General features: G+C 43.0%; 1 protein-coding gene across 4 annotated transcripts in view; it reads left to right on the top strand.

Annotated features, from left to right (window-relative positions):
• Positions 1-17,180, top strand: part of tbc1d30 (TBC1 domain family, member 30) — a 24,394-nt gene extending 7,214 nt beyond the window's left edge. The window contains exons 1-13 of one of the 4 annotated variants that reach the window (XM_072673206.1): positions 1-451; positions 4,202-4,263; positions 4,410-4,475; positions 4,918-5,043; positions 6,316-6,501; positions 7,461-7,629; positions 8,617-8,785; positions 8,912-9,017; positions 10,545-10,651; positions 12,117-12,256; positions 13,641-13,847; positions 14,445-14,510; positions 14,808-17,180. The exon at positions 1-451 is cut by the window's left edge and continues 102 nt beyond it. In XM_072673206.1, coding sequence (XP_072529307.1) covers positions 298-451; positions 4,202-4,263; positions 4,410-4,475; positions 4,918-5,043; positions 6,316-6,501; positions 7,461-7,629; positions 8,617-8,785; positions 8,912-9,017; positions 10,545-10,651; positions 12,117-12,256; positions 13,641-13,847; positions 14,445-14,510; positions 14,808-15,778 — 2,529 coding nt within the window. In that variant the 5' untranslated portion in view covers positions 1-297 and the 3' untranslated portion in view covers positions 15,779-17,180. The remainder of the gene's footprint in view (positions 452-4,201; positions 4,264-4,409; positions 4,476-4,917; positions 5,044-6,315; positions 6,502-7,460; positions 7,630-8,616; positions 8,786-8,911; positions 9,018-10,544; positions 10,652-12,116; positions 12,257-13,640; positions 13,848-14,444; positions 14,511-14,807) is intronic. The other 3 variants (XM_072673204.1, XM_072673207.1, XM_072673205.1) reach the window with 3 other exon arrangements.
• The last annotated feature ends 260 nt before the right edge of the window (positions 17,181-17,440 follow it).

The following is a 17,440-nucleotide window of genomic DNA, read 5'->3' as shown; positions in this document are numbered from 1 at the left end:
GATGGATCTCGGATCTCGTTTCCTGGAAGATTGTGGTCGATTGAATGAAGAGAGAAACCGGCACCGGCTGCAGTGATCGATTCGCCATCTTCCATCCACCCTTATGCAGGGCTGGCCGGGCAGGGCTTCTTTCTTCCTGATACACCCCCAGATATCATAAGACGACGACGACGACGCCTGCGTTACGCACCGTCCTTCAAAACGCGTAAAAGCAGCGAGAGGAACCAGTAGAGGGGTGTAAACTGGGCAACAAACGTGCTGTGTATTCTCACACCGTGGCCTTAGCCAGTACAGGGCATGAAGCAGGACCGGTTCGTGGCCTCCAGGAGGTCGAAGATCTGTCTGAAACGCCAGAGTTCTGGTGGGGTTGGGAACATCATCAGCAACGTCCTCAAGAAGCGCAATGGCATCTCCAGGAGCGCACCTCGCCTGCTGTGCACGCTCGAGCCAGGTGATTTAACACGCGTCTGGACTTGATCCTGACCACGATTGACAGCCAGAGACCTCGTGTGTGTTTTTCTTGGGGCTTTGGGAACCAGGTTTGGACGCTGGGCTGTTTGTTTCTGGGAGGGTCGCTTGTAACTGGCCGTGGTGCTGAAACGGTTAACTCGGTTGGCTTGGCTCATGGCCCTGCGTTTATCAGCCCTGTACATCAGGAAGGTGCTTTCTGAGATTTGAGCATGCTAAATGTGTTTTTTGGGGGAGGTCTGGTGGTCTCAAAAGCCTTATGTGCTGTATTTTATTTGTCTGCTGTTCGTGGGAGTTAGGCTTGAGGTGTATTTCTGGTGTTTGGGATGTTGAGGGTGCCCCACAATCAGATGTGCCATATAGTATTGTCATAGTAGCACGTTAGCTTAGGTGGTTTTGACCTATATTTTGCTGGGTTTTCTGAGGAGGATGATGATGATGATGGATATATTATCAAATGGGCTTGATATCTACATTCAGTGATCAGCCATAACTACCCATTAGTGCCACCTCCCTATCAGATCTGTTGTGCCATGGACTCCACAAGACCTCTGAAGACATCCTGTGGTATCTGGCTCGGGTTAAGACGTTTACAGCAGATCCTTTAAGTCCTACAAGTTGGTGAGGAGAAGGTGAGGGCTTCCATGGATCACATCATCGAGCCCTAGGTGCCCGTGATCATGTCGCCGGTTCACCGGTTGTCCTTTCTTGGAGCACTTTTGGTAGGTACTGACCAGTGGTCCCATCAGCTGCCAGTGGTGCTTATGTTATGGCTGATTTTGGTAACTCTAAATTTACCTTATTCTGAAGTTTAAAGACGCTCAAGGCTTCACAGAATGACGGGGTGTCATTTACACCATTTGGACAAAAGTTTTTGGACACCTGCTCGTTTTATATATATTTTTTTGCTTCTTCCAAAATTCCAAGGGTAATAAGAGTTGATCCTCCTTTTGTTGGAGTAACTGCCTCTACTGTCCAGGGAAGAAGGTTTTCTCTTTAGATCATTGCTGTGAGGATTTGATTGCAGTCAGTGACGAAAGCACTAGTGAGGTCAGGATGTTGGTTGAGCGCCACCCCTCTACAGCATCCCCAACTCATCCCAAAAGTACTGAACGGAGCTCCTCCACCATCAACACTCCAGAGAACACAGTTCTTCCACTGCTCCACAGCTCAATGATACTGGGGGGCTTTATATATATATATATATATATATATATATATATATATATATATATATATATATATATATATATATACCCCTCGTATAGCCCGTAACAAGCATCAGGCCTGTTCTATTGGCGGTACACGTCCGTACAGGGACTAGATAAGCTGTGTGTGTGTGTGCATGTGCACATCTGTGCCAGTCATGGGTACAACGTAAAATAGCTGCATGAATTCATTAGGAGAGGTGTCCAGAAATATTTGGACGTAGTGTATTTATATTCCTGTACATTAAGGTTGCTTTTTAGGGTCGTATCCAGTACAGATAGGCTGTTATACCTACTGTAGACTTTTTGTACGTATGCTTGTGTAGCACTCAGAGGTTGTACCCACATGAAGGGGTAAGTAGGAGTGGGTCAGAGATTAGCCAGCACGATTATATCGGTTAATCCCCAACAGTCAGAGCTGCGAAGAGACGTGGTCTTAATTTAATGGAGAGAAATGGTCGCTGGTCTGCTGTGGAGTCATGGCTGAGCCAATAGAAGGTTTGTCTTCAAGGTTTAAGGACTTTTGAGGGACATTAGTGTGCTATTGGCACCCGATGGGGTGCTGTGTGTTGTATTCTGTCCTGCTGCACTTCCTCTAAGCCTGTATCTGCTGCTGTGAGGGATTTAGCAACGGCTGCTAACGATGTAAACAATACAGTGCTTAGCTTGAAGCTAAGTCGTTGTTTAACAGCATATACAGCCTCCTCTATCTGTTCTAGCACAGCACAGATTGTAAACGTCCTAATTTGTAGTAATATTAACCGTGGAATCGAAGTTAGACCGTTTATAACGAAGGTAGATGAAGGTAGGAGGCAGTTCAGCACCACAGCGAGGCGGACAGCGACCAGCGTCGCTCGTAGTTGGTAACGAGGCTGCAGCTCTATCGTTCAACTCGTCTCTATGACTCGTCAAAAACTGCTTCGACTACAGTGATATTTATAGTACATCTGTCTGCAGATCGATAGCAGGGATGTTACAGCTGCTACTGGAGCTTTTCCACAGCGTCGTTCATTATCTATGATGCTCAGTTCAGGCTCACCTCAAAGACCCTTCAATAGACCCTTCAATGCCTGAACAGGACTGCAGGTCCAAATGAAGCCTAAATGATAGTGATGTAGCATCTGGTTGAATGTATGTGGTGAGGTCGGGACAACGTCTAATGACGTTAATACACCAATCAGCCATAACATTAACACCATCTGCCTAATATTGAGAAGGTTACCCTTGTTCCACCAATCAGCAGATCTGATCATTCATGGCATGGACGTCACAAGACCTCTGAAGGGGTCCTGCTGGGGCATCAAGCATCCAGCAGGTGCCCGTGGCCACATTACAGGTTCACCGGTTGTCCTTTCTTAAAGCACTTTGGGTAGATACTGATCACTACCAGAAAAAAAAAAAAAAACAAGACCTGATGTCTGATGTTTTGGAGATGTTCTGATAACCCAGTAGTCTAGAACATCAGTTTGGTTCTTTGGTTCTTGTCAAAGTGTCTCAGATTCTTATGCTTGTCCATTTTTCTTGGTTTTAACACCATCAGCTTCAGGAACTGGCTGTTCACCTGCTGCCTAGTATGTAGAGCCACCTGGACAGGTGCTACTGTAACCGGATAATCAGTTATTCTCTTTAGCGGTCTACTTCACACTGTGCATGGCATGGTTTTAATGTTGTGGCTGATCAGTTTATGCAAATACATCGATATTTGTGACTTTCAAAATATAAATAAAGTCATACTTTGCCACCTTAAAAGATGATCTTATTCTTATTATAGTTTAGACACCCAAATGTTTCCCTCTTTGTTTGTAGTGTTAGAAAGCCAGAGCACGCACTACACTCTTTGGACAAAAGTATTGAGACACCTGCTCATTTATAATTTCTTCCAAAATCAAGGGAATTAACAAAAAAACTAAGAGTTTATCCAGCTTTAAGTTTGAGTAACTATCTCTACTGTCCAGGGAAGAGGAATTGCTACTAAATTTTGGAGGAGCAGAGCATTGCTGTGAGGATTTGATTGCATTTAGAGTCGTCAGCGCACACTTGAGGTTAGGATGTTGGATGTAGGATGTTGTTCATCATCCCCAACTCCCCACTCCCAACTTATCTTATCCCAAAAGTACTGTATGGAGCACCACCATCATTTCAGAGAACACAGTTCCTCCACTGCTCCACAGCTCAATGCTTTGGGGCGTTATACCCCTCTACTAGCCCACGCCTGGAATTAGGCAGCATGGTGCCAATAGGTTCATGCAGGTTTATCTGCTCCTGAGAGTCCTATTCTATTGGCAGTACTTCTCTACATGGACTAGACAAGCTGTATGTGTGTGTTTGTGTGCATTTGCACATCTGTGTCAGCAATGTGTGACTTAAAGTAGCTGATTGCATTCGTTAGAAGGGGTGTCCACAAACATTTGGACAAATAGTGTGCATTAGTATTGAGAACAAAGTGTGCATGCACAGCATGTGCTTTTCCCCACCATCTTCAGTTCTCCGTTACAGTCTGACTGCTTTTCCTTCTCTTCTCGTAGGGGTGGACACCAGGTTGAAGTTCACGCTAGAACCGTCACTTGGCAAGAATGGATTCCAGCAGGTAAGGCAGCTCATGGTCTTCTGTAAATCCAAGTCAATTTACTGTGCTAGTTCCTGGATATATTGATCAGGGGAAAGTGGGCTGCGCTGCTTTGTGTGTATGTGCTTTGGCAGTGTACTGAGTGCTCAGTTATGTGTGTATTGTAGTGGTACGATGCCCTCAAGGCCGTGGCCAGGCTCCCAACTGGTATCCCCAAGGAGTGGAGGAGGAGGGTAGGTCCATGTCCTGCTTTTTTTCCCCCTCTTGAACATGCAGCTCAGTTTGTGTGTAGTCACCTAGACTCTTAGGGCGTTTTCACACCGATAGCTGTTTCGCTCTGGTCTGAATCAGTTCATTGGTTTGTGAACTTGGGGGCACCAAAATGTGCCCCAACAAACCATGTGCTCTGCTTATTGGTCAGATCCGTTCATAGCTGTAGTAATTATCTGGGAAATGGAACACTGTTAAAAGTAGAAGTTCCTTGAGGAACCTCTTTGAAGTGCTTTGAGAAACCTTCAAGTAAATGTTTTTAGATGAAAAAGGTTCCTTGAAGGTTCCTCAAAATGTCCAAAGCAGTTCCTCCACAGTTTCAAATGAGAGAACCCCTAAAAGTTTCTCAAAGATCTTCTACTTATACCTTGCCGTTTCTAAGAGGTTTGTTTTGATCGGAACCAGGTGTGGTTAACCCTGGCTGACCAGTACCTTCACAGCATCTCCATAGACTGGGAGAAGACCATGAGATTTGCTTTCAACGAGCGCAGCAATCCGGATGATGACTCTCTTGGGATCCAGATAGTCAAGGTAATATTTACACACTATATGTCCAAATGTTTGTGGACACCCTCTCTAGTATATACATTCAGCTGCTTTAAGCTACGCCCATTGTTGACGCATAGATCTCAAACACGCATACAGAGCTTGTCTAGTCCCTGTAGAGAAGTACTGGCAAGAGAATACGACTTTTTGGAGCAGATGAATGTAAACCTATTGGCCCCATGCCAACAATGCCAGGCGTGGGCTAGATGGAGTATAAAGCCCCCCCAGCATTGAGCTGTGGAGCAGTGGAAGAACTGTGTTCTCTGGAATGATGGATGGTGGTGCTCACCAGGTGGGGTGGCGATCATTCAACATCCTGACCTCACTAATGCGCTTGCCGCTGAATGCAATCAAATCCACACTCAATGCTGCCCTAAAATCTAGTAGAAAGCCTTCTTCCTTGGACAGTAGAGACTGTTCTGTCAACAAAAGGATCAACTTTTTTTTATTATTATTTAATACCCTTAATTTCAGAAAAAAACAGTGAATGAGAAGGTGTCCCAATACTTTTGTCCATATTGTGTATGTGAGCCATGGATGCTTTGTCTGCAGCCCTTCAGATTGATTGCTTTCATGAAGTAAAGGTGTGTGTGTGTGTGTGTGTGTGTGTGTGTGTGTGTGTGTGTGTGTGTGTGTGTGTGCCCTGTACAAGTGCAAGAGAATGAAACAATGGAAACAGGCTGCATATATGCAAATATCTGACTGCGAGGCAGATGAAGGCAGGCTGAAAGCAGAGAGCGGATGTTTATTGGAGGAGGTATTTAATGGTCTCATGTGGAAGCACTCTGATTATGTGTTAAATGGCGCAGCAGGATGTTTGCTGTGTGTAGAGCGTCAGCTGGGAGTGGATAATGGAGCAGTGTGTGGCCTCCTCTCCACAGAAAGCCTCAGTGATTCATCACAAGTTCAAATAAGGGCAAAGTCCATATTCACTCTCTTTCTACCTCCCTAAATCTCTCTCTCACTCTCACTCTCTCACAGCTGGCTGTTTCGCCACATATTGGATAACTAACACCGATCAGCCATAACTTTAGGACCTCCTGTCAAGGGGTGGATACAGTGAACGGTCAGTTCTTGAAGGTGTTAAAATATCTGAGACACTTTGGACCCAGCCGTCTAGAACATCACAGTCTGGTTCTTGTCAAACATCTCCAGAACATCTCCAGAACATCACTCCTATGCAGGCGTGTAACACTGATTAAGTGGGGAAGGCTGTATTGGCCTATTAACCATCCATGATCTCCATCCTCCTGACAGGACCTGCACAGGACAGGCTGCAGTTCGTACTGTGGTCAGGAGGCGGAGCAGGACCGGGTGGTGCTGAAGCGGGTGCTGTTGGCCTACGCACGCTGGAACAAGACTGTGGGGTACTGCCAGGGCTTCAATGTGTTGGCTGCACTGATCCTGGAGGTTACTGAGGGCAACGAGGGCGATGCGTTAAAGGTCAGTTTGCTGTCTGTTAAGACTTCATATAAAAATGAATATAATTTATAAAACCTTTACATTTAAGGTTTTTCTCATTTTTTTCTTCTCTCTTTATTTTAAATGTATTTAATTTAATTTCTAGAATGTTTATTTATTGAGTGTATTTTATGCGTTTACATATATTATTACTTTTATATATTTCTATCCATTTTATATATTATTTTATTTTTTATATGCAATCACATCATAGATTCTGATCTGAACACACACAACGGGCTGTTATAACAGAACAGCCAAGATTCATCAAAGTCTGATAATTGTAAGGATGCAAATAGAAAACTTCTAATGAATGCATCCAGCTACTTAGGTTGCATCCATTGCTGACACAGATGTGCAAATGCACACACAGCTGGTCTAGTCCCTGTAGAGGAGTATTGGTAATAGAATAGAATAGAGTTGGGAATGAGGTGGGGTGGTGGTCATCCAACAGTATGAGAGGCAGTTCCTCCAACATATATGCCCTTGATTTTGGAAGAAACAATGAATTAAGTGTCCAAATACTTGTGGCCATGTAGTGTTTTTTTCATTAGACTTTTTACTAGTAGAAATTCTTGTAAATGAATAGTAACATATGACCAGTCAATGCACAATAAGAATATGAATATTTCATCATGAAATTTTGATTTGAATTTTAGCTAGATTTGTAATTTGGAAATTTGGAAATTTCAAATTTCAGAAATTTGCATTACAGTGATCTGCATAGCAATCTGAATTGCTATTGCTAACTGCACACCTGTAAACATGCACATGCCAAAGCCTGAAAATACAACCAGGACCAAGAACACGCTGATATACATTTTAGACACTTGCTTCGCTTCACATCCCATGTTGTCATGGCAACATCCAACAGCCTTGCATCACATTTTCTGTTGTTCCCTGATCTGATTGGTAATGCTGTTCACTGTGTTCTCTTTCAGGTGATGATTTATCTGATTGATAAGGTGCTTCCGGACAGCTACTTTGCCAACAATCTGCGGGCTCTGTCTGTAGACATGGCCGTGTTCAGGGATCTGCTGAGGATGAAGCTCCCAGAGCTTTCTCAGCACCTTCACCACTTACAGAAAGTGGCTAATCGGACGGGGGGAGGTAGATAACCGCATCCACACACGGTTTCCATTTTTTACTTATTTTAGCGTGCTATATCTTTCTACACTCTGCTTCTCCCATCACTAATATTAATTATAATAATGAACAACAACAAAAAAAGCAATAAAATACAAAAAAGGAAAAAAGTAATACAATTATGATAAATAAAATACTAAAGTAATAAAACATGAAAAAAGGTAATAAAATGCATAAAAAGCTAAATTAATAAAATATGAAAATACAAAAAAATGAAAAATAATAAAATACAAAAAAGAAAAGTAATAAAAAACTAGTACTAAAACATTAAGAAAATTATAATAAAATACTATGTAATACAATTATGATAAAGGTAATCAAAAAATGAATAAAACACAAGGAGAAAGTTACAAAATACAAAAAAAGAAAAAGTAATAAAATATATAAATCCAAAAAAAGAAAAAATAAACTACAAAAAAGAAAATATAATAAAATCCAAAAAAAGTAAAATTATTTATTTAATTAAGTAATTTAATTAAGAAATATAAAATAATGTTAAAAGTAATATAATTAGTAATTATAAAAAGTAATTAGAAAAAAGTAATAAACAGTAACTGGGTGTTACTTGCATTTGTGTATTTGCATAACTAATAAAAATGTTTTATTTTATTAAATGTTACATTTAGTAAATAAATAGAAATTTGCAGAAATGAATAGGCTTGCATTCGGTGTTTGAATAAACTTGCATTGCATCGCTACATTAGCCTTGTAGCCTCAGTGCAGAACTAAAGGAGCTAACTTCAGACACCAACCAACCAGGTCTTGACTGATTGACCACATTTGAGGTGAGGGAGGCCAATTTGATGAATTATTGGGTTGTGGACTGTTCCATTAAGCTCAGGACTGAAAGGGTGCAGATCAGTAGCGCTCTGTGTGATTATAGATCAGGTAGATTTCTTCTGGTCTGTCTTTCTCAGTGGATGACTTAATGTTATTTTGGTGTTTTTGCAGGCAGCTACGAGCCTCCTCTCACCAACGTTTTCACCATGCAGTGGTTCCTCACCATGTTTGCCACCTGCCTGCCGCACCACACTGTGCTGAAAATCTGGGACTCTGTCTTTTTTGAGGGTTCGGAGGTGCTTCTGCGAGTGGCCTTGGCCATCTGGGCCAAACTAGGAGAGTGAGTTAGCCAGCTGCTTACCATTGTGTGCCAGAACCTCTCTGAAGCCAAGCTCAGCTACAAGTGCAGTGAATGAAGAGCAATTCCGATGTTCAGAATCTCTCTTTCTCTGTCTCTGTCTTAAAGGAGGATTGAGGAGTGTCAGACTGCAGACGAGTTTTACAGCACGATGGGCGTTCTGACTCAGGAGATGCTGGAACACAGCCTGATCGACTCCAATGAACTCATGCAGGTCAGAGAGGCCCTGAAGGCGGAGGCTATTCGTACCCTGCTCGAGTACCAGTGTAGTAGCCATAAATGTGTGAGGGGTCCTCTCGCTGCTCTGTGAGCCTCTGGAGGACATCCGTCATCACTCATCATTTAGTCTAACTGCTTTCAACATCTGCATTAACATGTTTTGCTATTTTGGACCATGCCTTCAGCTTATTGTGATGTGGGAAAAGACCGTATGAGAGGGGGGAGGACTGGAGCTCAGGAGGCTTCTGCCTCGGTAGGAAGCCAGTCCTCCCTCTGATACGTGGAGCCAGAAATGATAGATGACAGAGTTAAGAGGGAGGCGACTGGGTGGCGGAGGGTTGCGCAGACATGTTGTAGATAAGGTAGGAATTTAAGTTTTAGGATATTATTGAAGGGAAGGAGGGCTTCAGGCATATTCCTTCTCCCAAAATTCAGTTATTTCATATCATGCATATACATAGTGTCTTCTGCGTTTTAATGTTGGGGTGTCTGAGTTAGGATCTTTTGGCTAAAGATTTGGTACCACAGTGCTAAGGGTAACCAACATCAGCATGATTATTCAGGTTGGGTACAGGTTGATTGTGGAAATGACTCCCAAAATAAAGGCAGACAGTCATGAGCATTTTATTTATATGTATAAATTAATAGAAAAAAATATATAAAAATAATAATAATTATATATTTATTAAATATATATATTTATTAAATATAAATGCTCATGCTCGCATGTGTATATATAAAATGCTCATGACAGTTTTTATAAAAAAAAATATTTTATTTATATATATATATATATATATATATATATATATATATATATATATATATATATATATATATATATATATATATATATATATATATAAAAAAGTGTGTGTATATATATGTGTGTGGGTGTGTGTGTGTCATGTATGCATATACACAGCCATAAAATATTGAATAGGTCCCCTTAAGTGGCACCAAAACAGCTCTGACCATTCGAGGCATGGACTCCACAAGACCCCTGAAGGCGTCCTGCTGTGGTATCTGTGGCACCAAGATCAACTAACATTAGCAGCAGATCCATGAGAATAAAATTAGCCTTATGTACCCATGTCATAGGTTCACCAGTTTTCCTTTATTGGAGCACTTTTGGTATGAACTAACCTCTGCTTACCAGGAAAAACCCCACAAGACCTGATGCCTGATGTTTTGGAGATGTTCTGATGACCCAGTCGTCTGGAACATCACAGTTTGGTTCTTCTTGTCGAAGTGTCGCCCATTTCTCCTGCTTTTAACACCAAACTCACCTCCAAGACCTGACTGCTCACCTGCTGCCTGATATGTAGATCCACCCCTTGACAGATGAAGCCACTGTAGATTATTATATTGGTACTAATGTTATGGCTGATTGGAATTTCATTATTGCCCATGTCTTCACAGCTCAGTTAGTTATGAAGCTCTACTGCATGTGCGTAAGTAGACTTGGCTTGAAGATACAGTGTTTTTCTCAGAGATCTGAAATGTGTGTTTGCCCTGGCAGACGGTCTACTCCATGGCTGACTTCCCCTTCCCCCAGCTGGCGGAGCTGAGGGAGAAATACACGTACAACATCACTCCGTTCCCCGCTCCAGTCAAGGCCAATGGCAGGTGTGTAACCCGAGACCGCGGGCTTGAATTACGCTACGGTAAAGTGTGTGTACAGTTAGTCTTATCAGCAGTGTTCGCAGAGGAGTTTAGACTTGTGTGTGTGTGTGTGTGTGTGTGTGTGTGAGTGTGTGTGTGTGTGTCTATGCCTGAGTAACAGTGTAGACATGCAAATATGGCATGCAAATAGCTGCTTAACGGACAGCTTTGCCTTCAGAGAGCTGAAGCTGATCCGCTTTCTCACAGGGCTGTAAAGCCATTCTGAAAAGCTGTTTATTGACTTTATTGTGTGTAAAAATGCAGAATGCAAAAACCTCATATCTTCAAAATGTCAGTTTTACAGGAAAATGAGAAAGCCTTCTTAACTTTTAATAGATGTCTGTGTAAAGATTTTTTTCCAAGTCATTCTGAAGCATTTCTATTGGTCCATTCATCATACAAACATTCTGATACAATATAAAGAACAATTTCCAAATTCAGGTTATGACCAAAGGTGCAGCTAAAAGATGGAGCTAAGATTGAATATCCTTTTTTTAAAAACAAATATATACAATAACCTAAAATTCAGGACACCGTTAATATCTCCTTATTTGTTGTACTTATATGAAGCAATAAGAAGGGGTGAATATAGATGTATTTAATTGAGTGAAGATTTGACGCAGTAAATATCAGCCATTGATCCTTTAACAGGATCTGTAACTGCATGGTAGATCTTTTTTTGTGATCAAATTGCTGTAGAAAAAAACAAGACTGCAAAACCAATCTGCAGCTGTTTGCCACTCAGTTGATCTAAACGGCAATGAGCTCAAAGTCATTAAGTATTATTGAGGATATTTACGATAAACTGCATGGAAAGCTGGCGTACAAAAAATGATAAGGTTGCCCATGTTTGATTTAGCACAGTAGACTTGAGTTATAGTCTGGTTTTATTGTATTATGTGACTGTTCTGTAATAATTGTTAGTTCATGCTTGGAATTACCCTAACTGGGCAAGTCAACCAGCTGGTTGACTTGCGTATTCACCTCCGGAATGGGTCATCTGGGGGAAGCAAAAAAGAAAAACCCTAATGCTTAATGAGGATCTAGGAACACAATTGTACCAATACCATTTTATTTTTGCAAATGTATTAATGTGTGACTGTTAAAGGGTTCCTATATAATTAATGAGACACTACCACTGAAAACCTGCAGAACTGATTTTGCAAAGATTATTATTATTTACAGAAACATTAAAAAAATCTCCCCTTATATAATATCTACCTCTGTGCTGTTATTATATACATTATATATTATATAAACTGATGGGTTGAACTTTTATTGTCATTGCTTAGTACAAGTACAATGAAATGGATTTAGCATCAAATATTAGCATTGTGCAGAAAATACGGCCAGTGAAAAGCAAAATGTATATCTATGACTGATATGGTAAATATTACTATGCTTTTCTGTTGCTTTTTCTTGACTGTAGCCAGGGGCTCCACGGATGGGAGAGTGATGATGATGGTGACCTGGATGATGAAGACTCCATCGTCACTGCTCTGGGCTGCCTGGGGCCGCTGGGTGGTCTCTTGGCTCCTGAGATCCAGAGATACCAAAAGCACCTAAAAGGTAAAACTGCAGCCCATTTGCACACGCTGGTGATGATGGAGATCATGAGGTTGTAACCGTTTGTGTTGTCTGGCTGCCACTGCACTCAGCGTCCCTCCTTTTTCTGCTGGCTCTCCCAGTTCCTGCCGAACAGGAAGCTTTGAGACTCATGTTGTCAAATAAAAAAGCGGCATGATCACATTGGCACAGCTAGCACTGCAAACCGTGACACTAAGGTAACCTGTGGAAGCTCTCCAACGTATCGATTACTCATAGATTTAATTAATTAAGAGTGTGCGTTATTTCGTCTGCGCTGTGAATGAAACCCATGTGCTCGGCCGAGTGGACCGATGCCTGGTAGAATGCCTTTGTTGTGTGTCCAGCGCTGCAGATTACATCAGTACCCGTCTCTTTTTGCAGAGAGAGTCAGCTCGAGACTCGTCAGCTGTTCTGAATTTTCGAGCTCGCAGGAAAACATGGCTTTAATGGTTTGAAGGCTTGATTTGATTGAAACCGTGCTGTATAATTCAAAAACCAGCATCTGGTCAAAACTCTCCAGCACCGTATTATGTATCTAAGAGTCTAGAGTCTAAGAACAAAGGAAGATCTAACAAATTCTGGAGTTTTAGAATCGATTATACTGGATTGATTGATTATACCCTCAGTCATCAGAGGGAGACAGAAATATGGGGTGTAAGAAAATAGCAGTATATCAGAGTATCATGATATTATTATGTTTTGCAATAAAAAAAAATCTCAGTATATTGTGATTAATGTTGTATCACCAGATTCTTGCCAATAAACAGGCCTGGTCAGAAAGCACCTTTTAGAAATCAGGGACCATCTGTTCCTGGGCTTGCTTAAGGTTAATAGTATTAATGACAAGTTGAACATATCAGAATAATTGTATGCTGTTATTTATCATTTTTTAGAAATAAGAAAATTGGCCAATTTTTGCCTACTGGAAATTGGAAGTGGCCAGTCGCATTTAAAATCGGCCAGGAAAAAATGCAGTCTGTGCATGTCTAATTTAAAATATGGGTATATAGCTTGAGAATACAGGTTTAATGGAATGTTACCCTAAGCAAACATGGTGTCAATCAGTGATTTTACAGATGTTAAGAAATTAAATTGAATATATATTGAAACATTAATGTTGAGCAAATGCCGTACATGACACCACACTGCAGTGCATACAAAATAAAAACACTACAGTTATTAAAGGTATAAAAGCTGTGCTTAGTTTATATACTTAATCCACTGTTACACAACTGCACAACTGGCCGGCCACTAGCCCGCCTTTTTCTCGGCCACTACATCCCTGATCCCGAGTCACTTTTGCTTTTCAGTATATTTCCAACCTACAGTAATCCTGACCCCGTTATTCTCCCTCTCACCCCTGCAGAGCAGAGAGGCGAGCTGACCTCTTCATCCAGTAACATGGCGGAGCTGAGCCCGGGGGCAGTGGGAGCTGGCCGAGCTGAACATCAGGCCACTATGAACAGCATGATGTTGGAGCGCATGAGCACGGACATCAGGGCGCTGACCAAGCAGTACTCGCGCATCAAGAGACGGCAGCAGCAGCAGGCCGGCCTTCTCTACATCCACACAGGTAGGGGGCGCCAGCGTCTCGTTCTGCAGCCCGACGGAAACGCGAGTCGGGTGGGTTGTGTCTGGTTAAACCACAGAGTTTGAGCCTTCTGTAAGTTTGCTCTTTAAAACATACACTATATGTCCAAATGTTTGTGGACACTCCACGCCTTCTTATGAAATTATTCAGCTACTGTAAGCTGCAACCATTGCTGACTCAGATGTGGAATCACACACACATACAAGCTTGTCTAGTCCCTGTAGAGAAGTATTGCCAATAGAATAGGACTCTTTGGAGCAGATAAACATGATAGGACAATGCTGCCTAATAATGCCAGGTGTGGGCTAGAGAGGTATAAAGCCCCCCAGCATTGAGCTGTGGAGCAGTGGACGAACTGTGGACGTTCTCTGGAATAATGGTGGTGGTGCTCAATCCAATACTTTTGAGTATATGAGTTGATGCGATGGGTATGAGGTGAGCTGGGGATCATCTTACATCCCGCGTCATCAACCCTTCATCTTAAGGTGTGGCAATAAATATATAGAAATAGAATATTGATTAAATGTGAAGATGACTGAGACTCACTTTTAGGCCCTCTTTGCTACATGTGCTCCTCAGGACTGCCAGTGGAAGCTGAGCCTGTTGCTCCTCATCAGCCCAGTGAACGGGCAGTCAATGACCCTGGTACTGACCACTCGTGGTTGTTTACTGGCATCGTTTTGGGTGTTGGGCTGCTTGTAATAATTCACTAATTATCTTGGTGGTCTGGAATTCTGTACTGAGAATGAGGTTGATGGGACATTGATTAAATGACCGTAGATTGGTCTTTTGGATCTTAACGCCTTGATGCTTTATGCTGATCCAGTCTCTATTCTTCCATTCACTTCTATCCATTGATCTTCTAGAACATTATTATATTTGAGGACAGAATGACTGACTTTGACTTTGGCATATATGCTTTTTTTTTTTTTATTGCTCTAGATAAATGTCCAGCCACAAGCGTCCTGGCTTCCCAGGTCTCCCACACGTCACCTGTGGTCAACCATCTTCTTCTGGGGAGAAAGCCTAGAGCTGCCCAACGTCCCTCCAGGAACGGTGTCTTCCAAGCTGGATCACTACCCCAAGCTCAGTCCACCCCAAACCTGGACCACGGAGCTCGGACCAGGCTTCAGTCTCCCTGGCGCACCCATGTTCGCACCCATCGAAGAAACCTGGCCAGAGCACGAGCCCAGCTAGGCTTCGATGACTCTTTCACGCTGGACGATACCGGCAGCCCTGAGCATCAACCTGAGACAGCAGAGGAGCAGAAACCGCAGAATGAGGAGGAGATAAACAGCACAGAGACGGTAGATGCTGAGGAGCAGGACAAGGAGAAGAAGGAGAAGAAGGAGGAGGAGGAGGAGGAGGAGGAGGAGGAAGAACCTGTACAGGATGTCACTGCAGAAGAAGACTTGGAAATCCATCTGCAGGAGGACGGGTGTGGAGAAAAGGCAGATGCAGGGGAAGCGATGCAGGAAATGGAGGAACGGTTGTCTGCTCTAGAGCTAGAGCCACCAGGGCAGGATTCTTCAGGTTCTCCAGCTGGTAGTGAGGATGGAGAATCCGCCTCAGACATCCTACAGCCAAAAGGGCAACCGGAGTCAAATCTGACGCTGCAGTCACCATTGCAGCTAGAATCCGTCCCGCAGTTACAGGAGTTCTGCTCCACTCGTCGCACCGCCTCTGACTCTTCCAGCTCAGAAAGTGGAGGCAGTTCTCTCAGGCGAAGCCCCTCAAAACCACAGCAGATCTTCTCACCCTTTCCTTGTGTCAAAGCACCTCGCAAGTCCGCGGCTGCTAGGAACTTGGGCCTTTATGGCCCTACGTCACGGACTCCCAATGTGCACTTCCCTCACATGAGCAAAACCATGAACCGGCTCGGAGCTAGTGCCTCTGCATCCACCCGACGATGATGATGATGATGATGATGATGATGATGATGAGCAGCTCATCACATAGTGCTAGGGCCTTTCACGGGTTGGCACTTCCTTCTCACCTTGGTCTCTGAGATCCTCTGAACTATGCAGAAGCCAAGCTCCTTTGGTCCTACCGTCCTACCAGTGGCACAAGTATTGCACAGGGGTGTCCGATTGACCAGTCCATGCTCCACTCACCAAGACTGGACAAGCAGTTACAGTTACTGAGTGCTGGCAAAATCCTACTCCTCCTAGAGCGAGAAGATGCAGTGCTTATGGTTTCCCGGACCGGGATTAAGCCAAGTCCTGGACTGCACCTGGACTGAAAATGTCCACTCAGACTGCTGTGTAGTCCTGGACTAGGCTTAATCCCTAAATGAGGAACCAGCCCAAGGTTATCCAGCTGGGCTGTGACGTCTAGGCATTAACACACACTCGTTAAGGGTTAGGCTACCATTGTTCTGTCAAGCTTCAGTCAGATTTCCCAACCATCGCTACAAAAGAGTGCATTTGTGGGCGGAGCATGGACACGCCAGACCTGGAGGCCGGCGTCCAGCGCAGTTTGATGACTTTCCTGCTCCATCACGTCCACTGATCACTGAACTGTGCTCCTCCACTGTAGTAGGACACGTACATCACTGATGCAGTAGTGATCGGTTGAGGACTGGTTAGCGTCAGGCCAAATAATCTCAGTACAGTTACATAGATGAAGGAATTTCCATATTATTTGTGTCCACTTCTATTTTTCCCATCTTATATATGCATTTTTTTTTTTTACTTCATTTAAAGAACCAAGAGTTTATTATCTCTAGCCTCAGCCCTAGCTGGACGCTGGGATGAGTGTTCTAGCTACATGCTGAGGCCACTGGCATTTACCATAAACGTATTGGCTATTGGATGTGAATGTATATGTGCCACAAAGCAGCTAATTCACTCAACCTCTGGGAGAATCTCCTAGTCATTGGCTGGTAAACACCTCCTTCCTGATTCCTGAGAAGACTGAAGACCCAATAACCCACGTTCCCCAAAGAGTATTTGCTGAAACGCAGCTCACTTCACCATCCCGTCGCTTTCTCATCTCTTTCTCTTCACCAAAGATGCTTCTCGCTGCTGTCCTGAATCACTGCTGTCTCTTTCGCTCTCTCTCGTCTCGTCAGCTTTCATCGGATCATGCTGAAACTCTGCTCTCTGTTTGGCAGGTTATGCTTTAAGCCTGTTGAACTGCACTTACTGAGCTGATGTCCCAGAATATATCCTGATCAGAGTAATATATATGTATATAGACGCTCTAAAATCAATTGAAATGATTGTCTTATGGAATATTTACTTTTTTGAATGTTTGGGTTTTTTTGTGGAATAAAATATCTTGGCAGTAAATAAAAAAATCATGCAAGGATAAGAGTGAGCTTAAGACTTTGTTTTCTATCAGATCAATAAACAAACCTCATCGGTTTCATCCCATAGTCCGTACGCCCAGCAGCCATCACATCAGCATCACACTAGCTCCCTCTTGTGCCACCTAAGAGATCTGACCAATTAAGGCATGGACTCCACAAGGCCTCTGGGGTACCTGGCACCAAGATGTTGACAGTAGACCCAGCTAGCAGAGAATATTATCCAGGACTTTTTGGAGGTTCTTCAGTTTTAAACTGGAGGAAC

This window comes from Salminus brasiliensis, chromosome 2 (assembly GCF_030463535.1).
Source record: "Salminus brasiliensis chromosome 2, fSalBra1.hap2, whole genome shotgun sequence".
NCBI lineage: Eukaryota > Metazoa > Chordata > Actinopteri > Characiformes > Bryconidae > Salminus > Salminus brasiliensis.
This window is presented reverse-complemented; position numbering and strand designations above follow the sequence as displayed.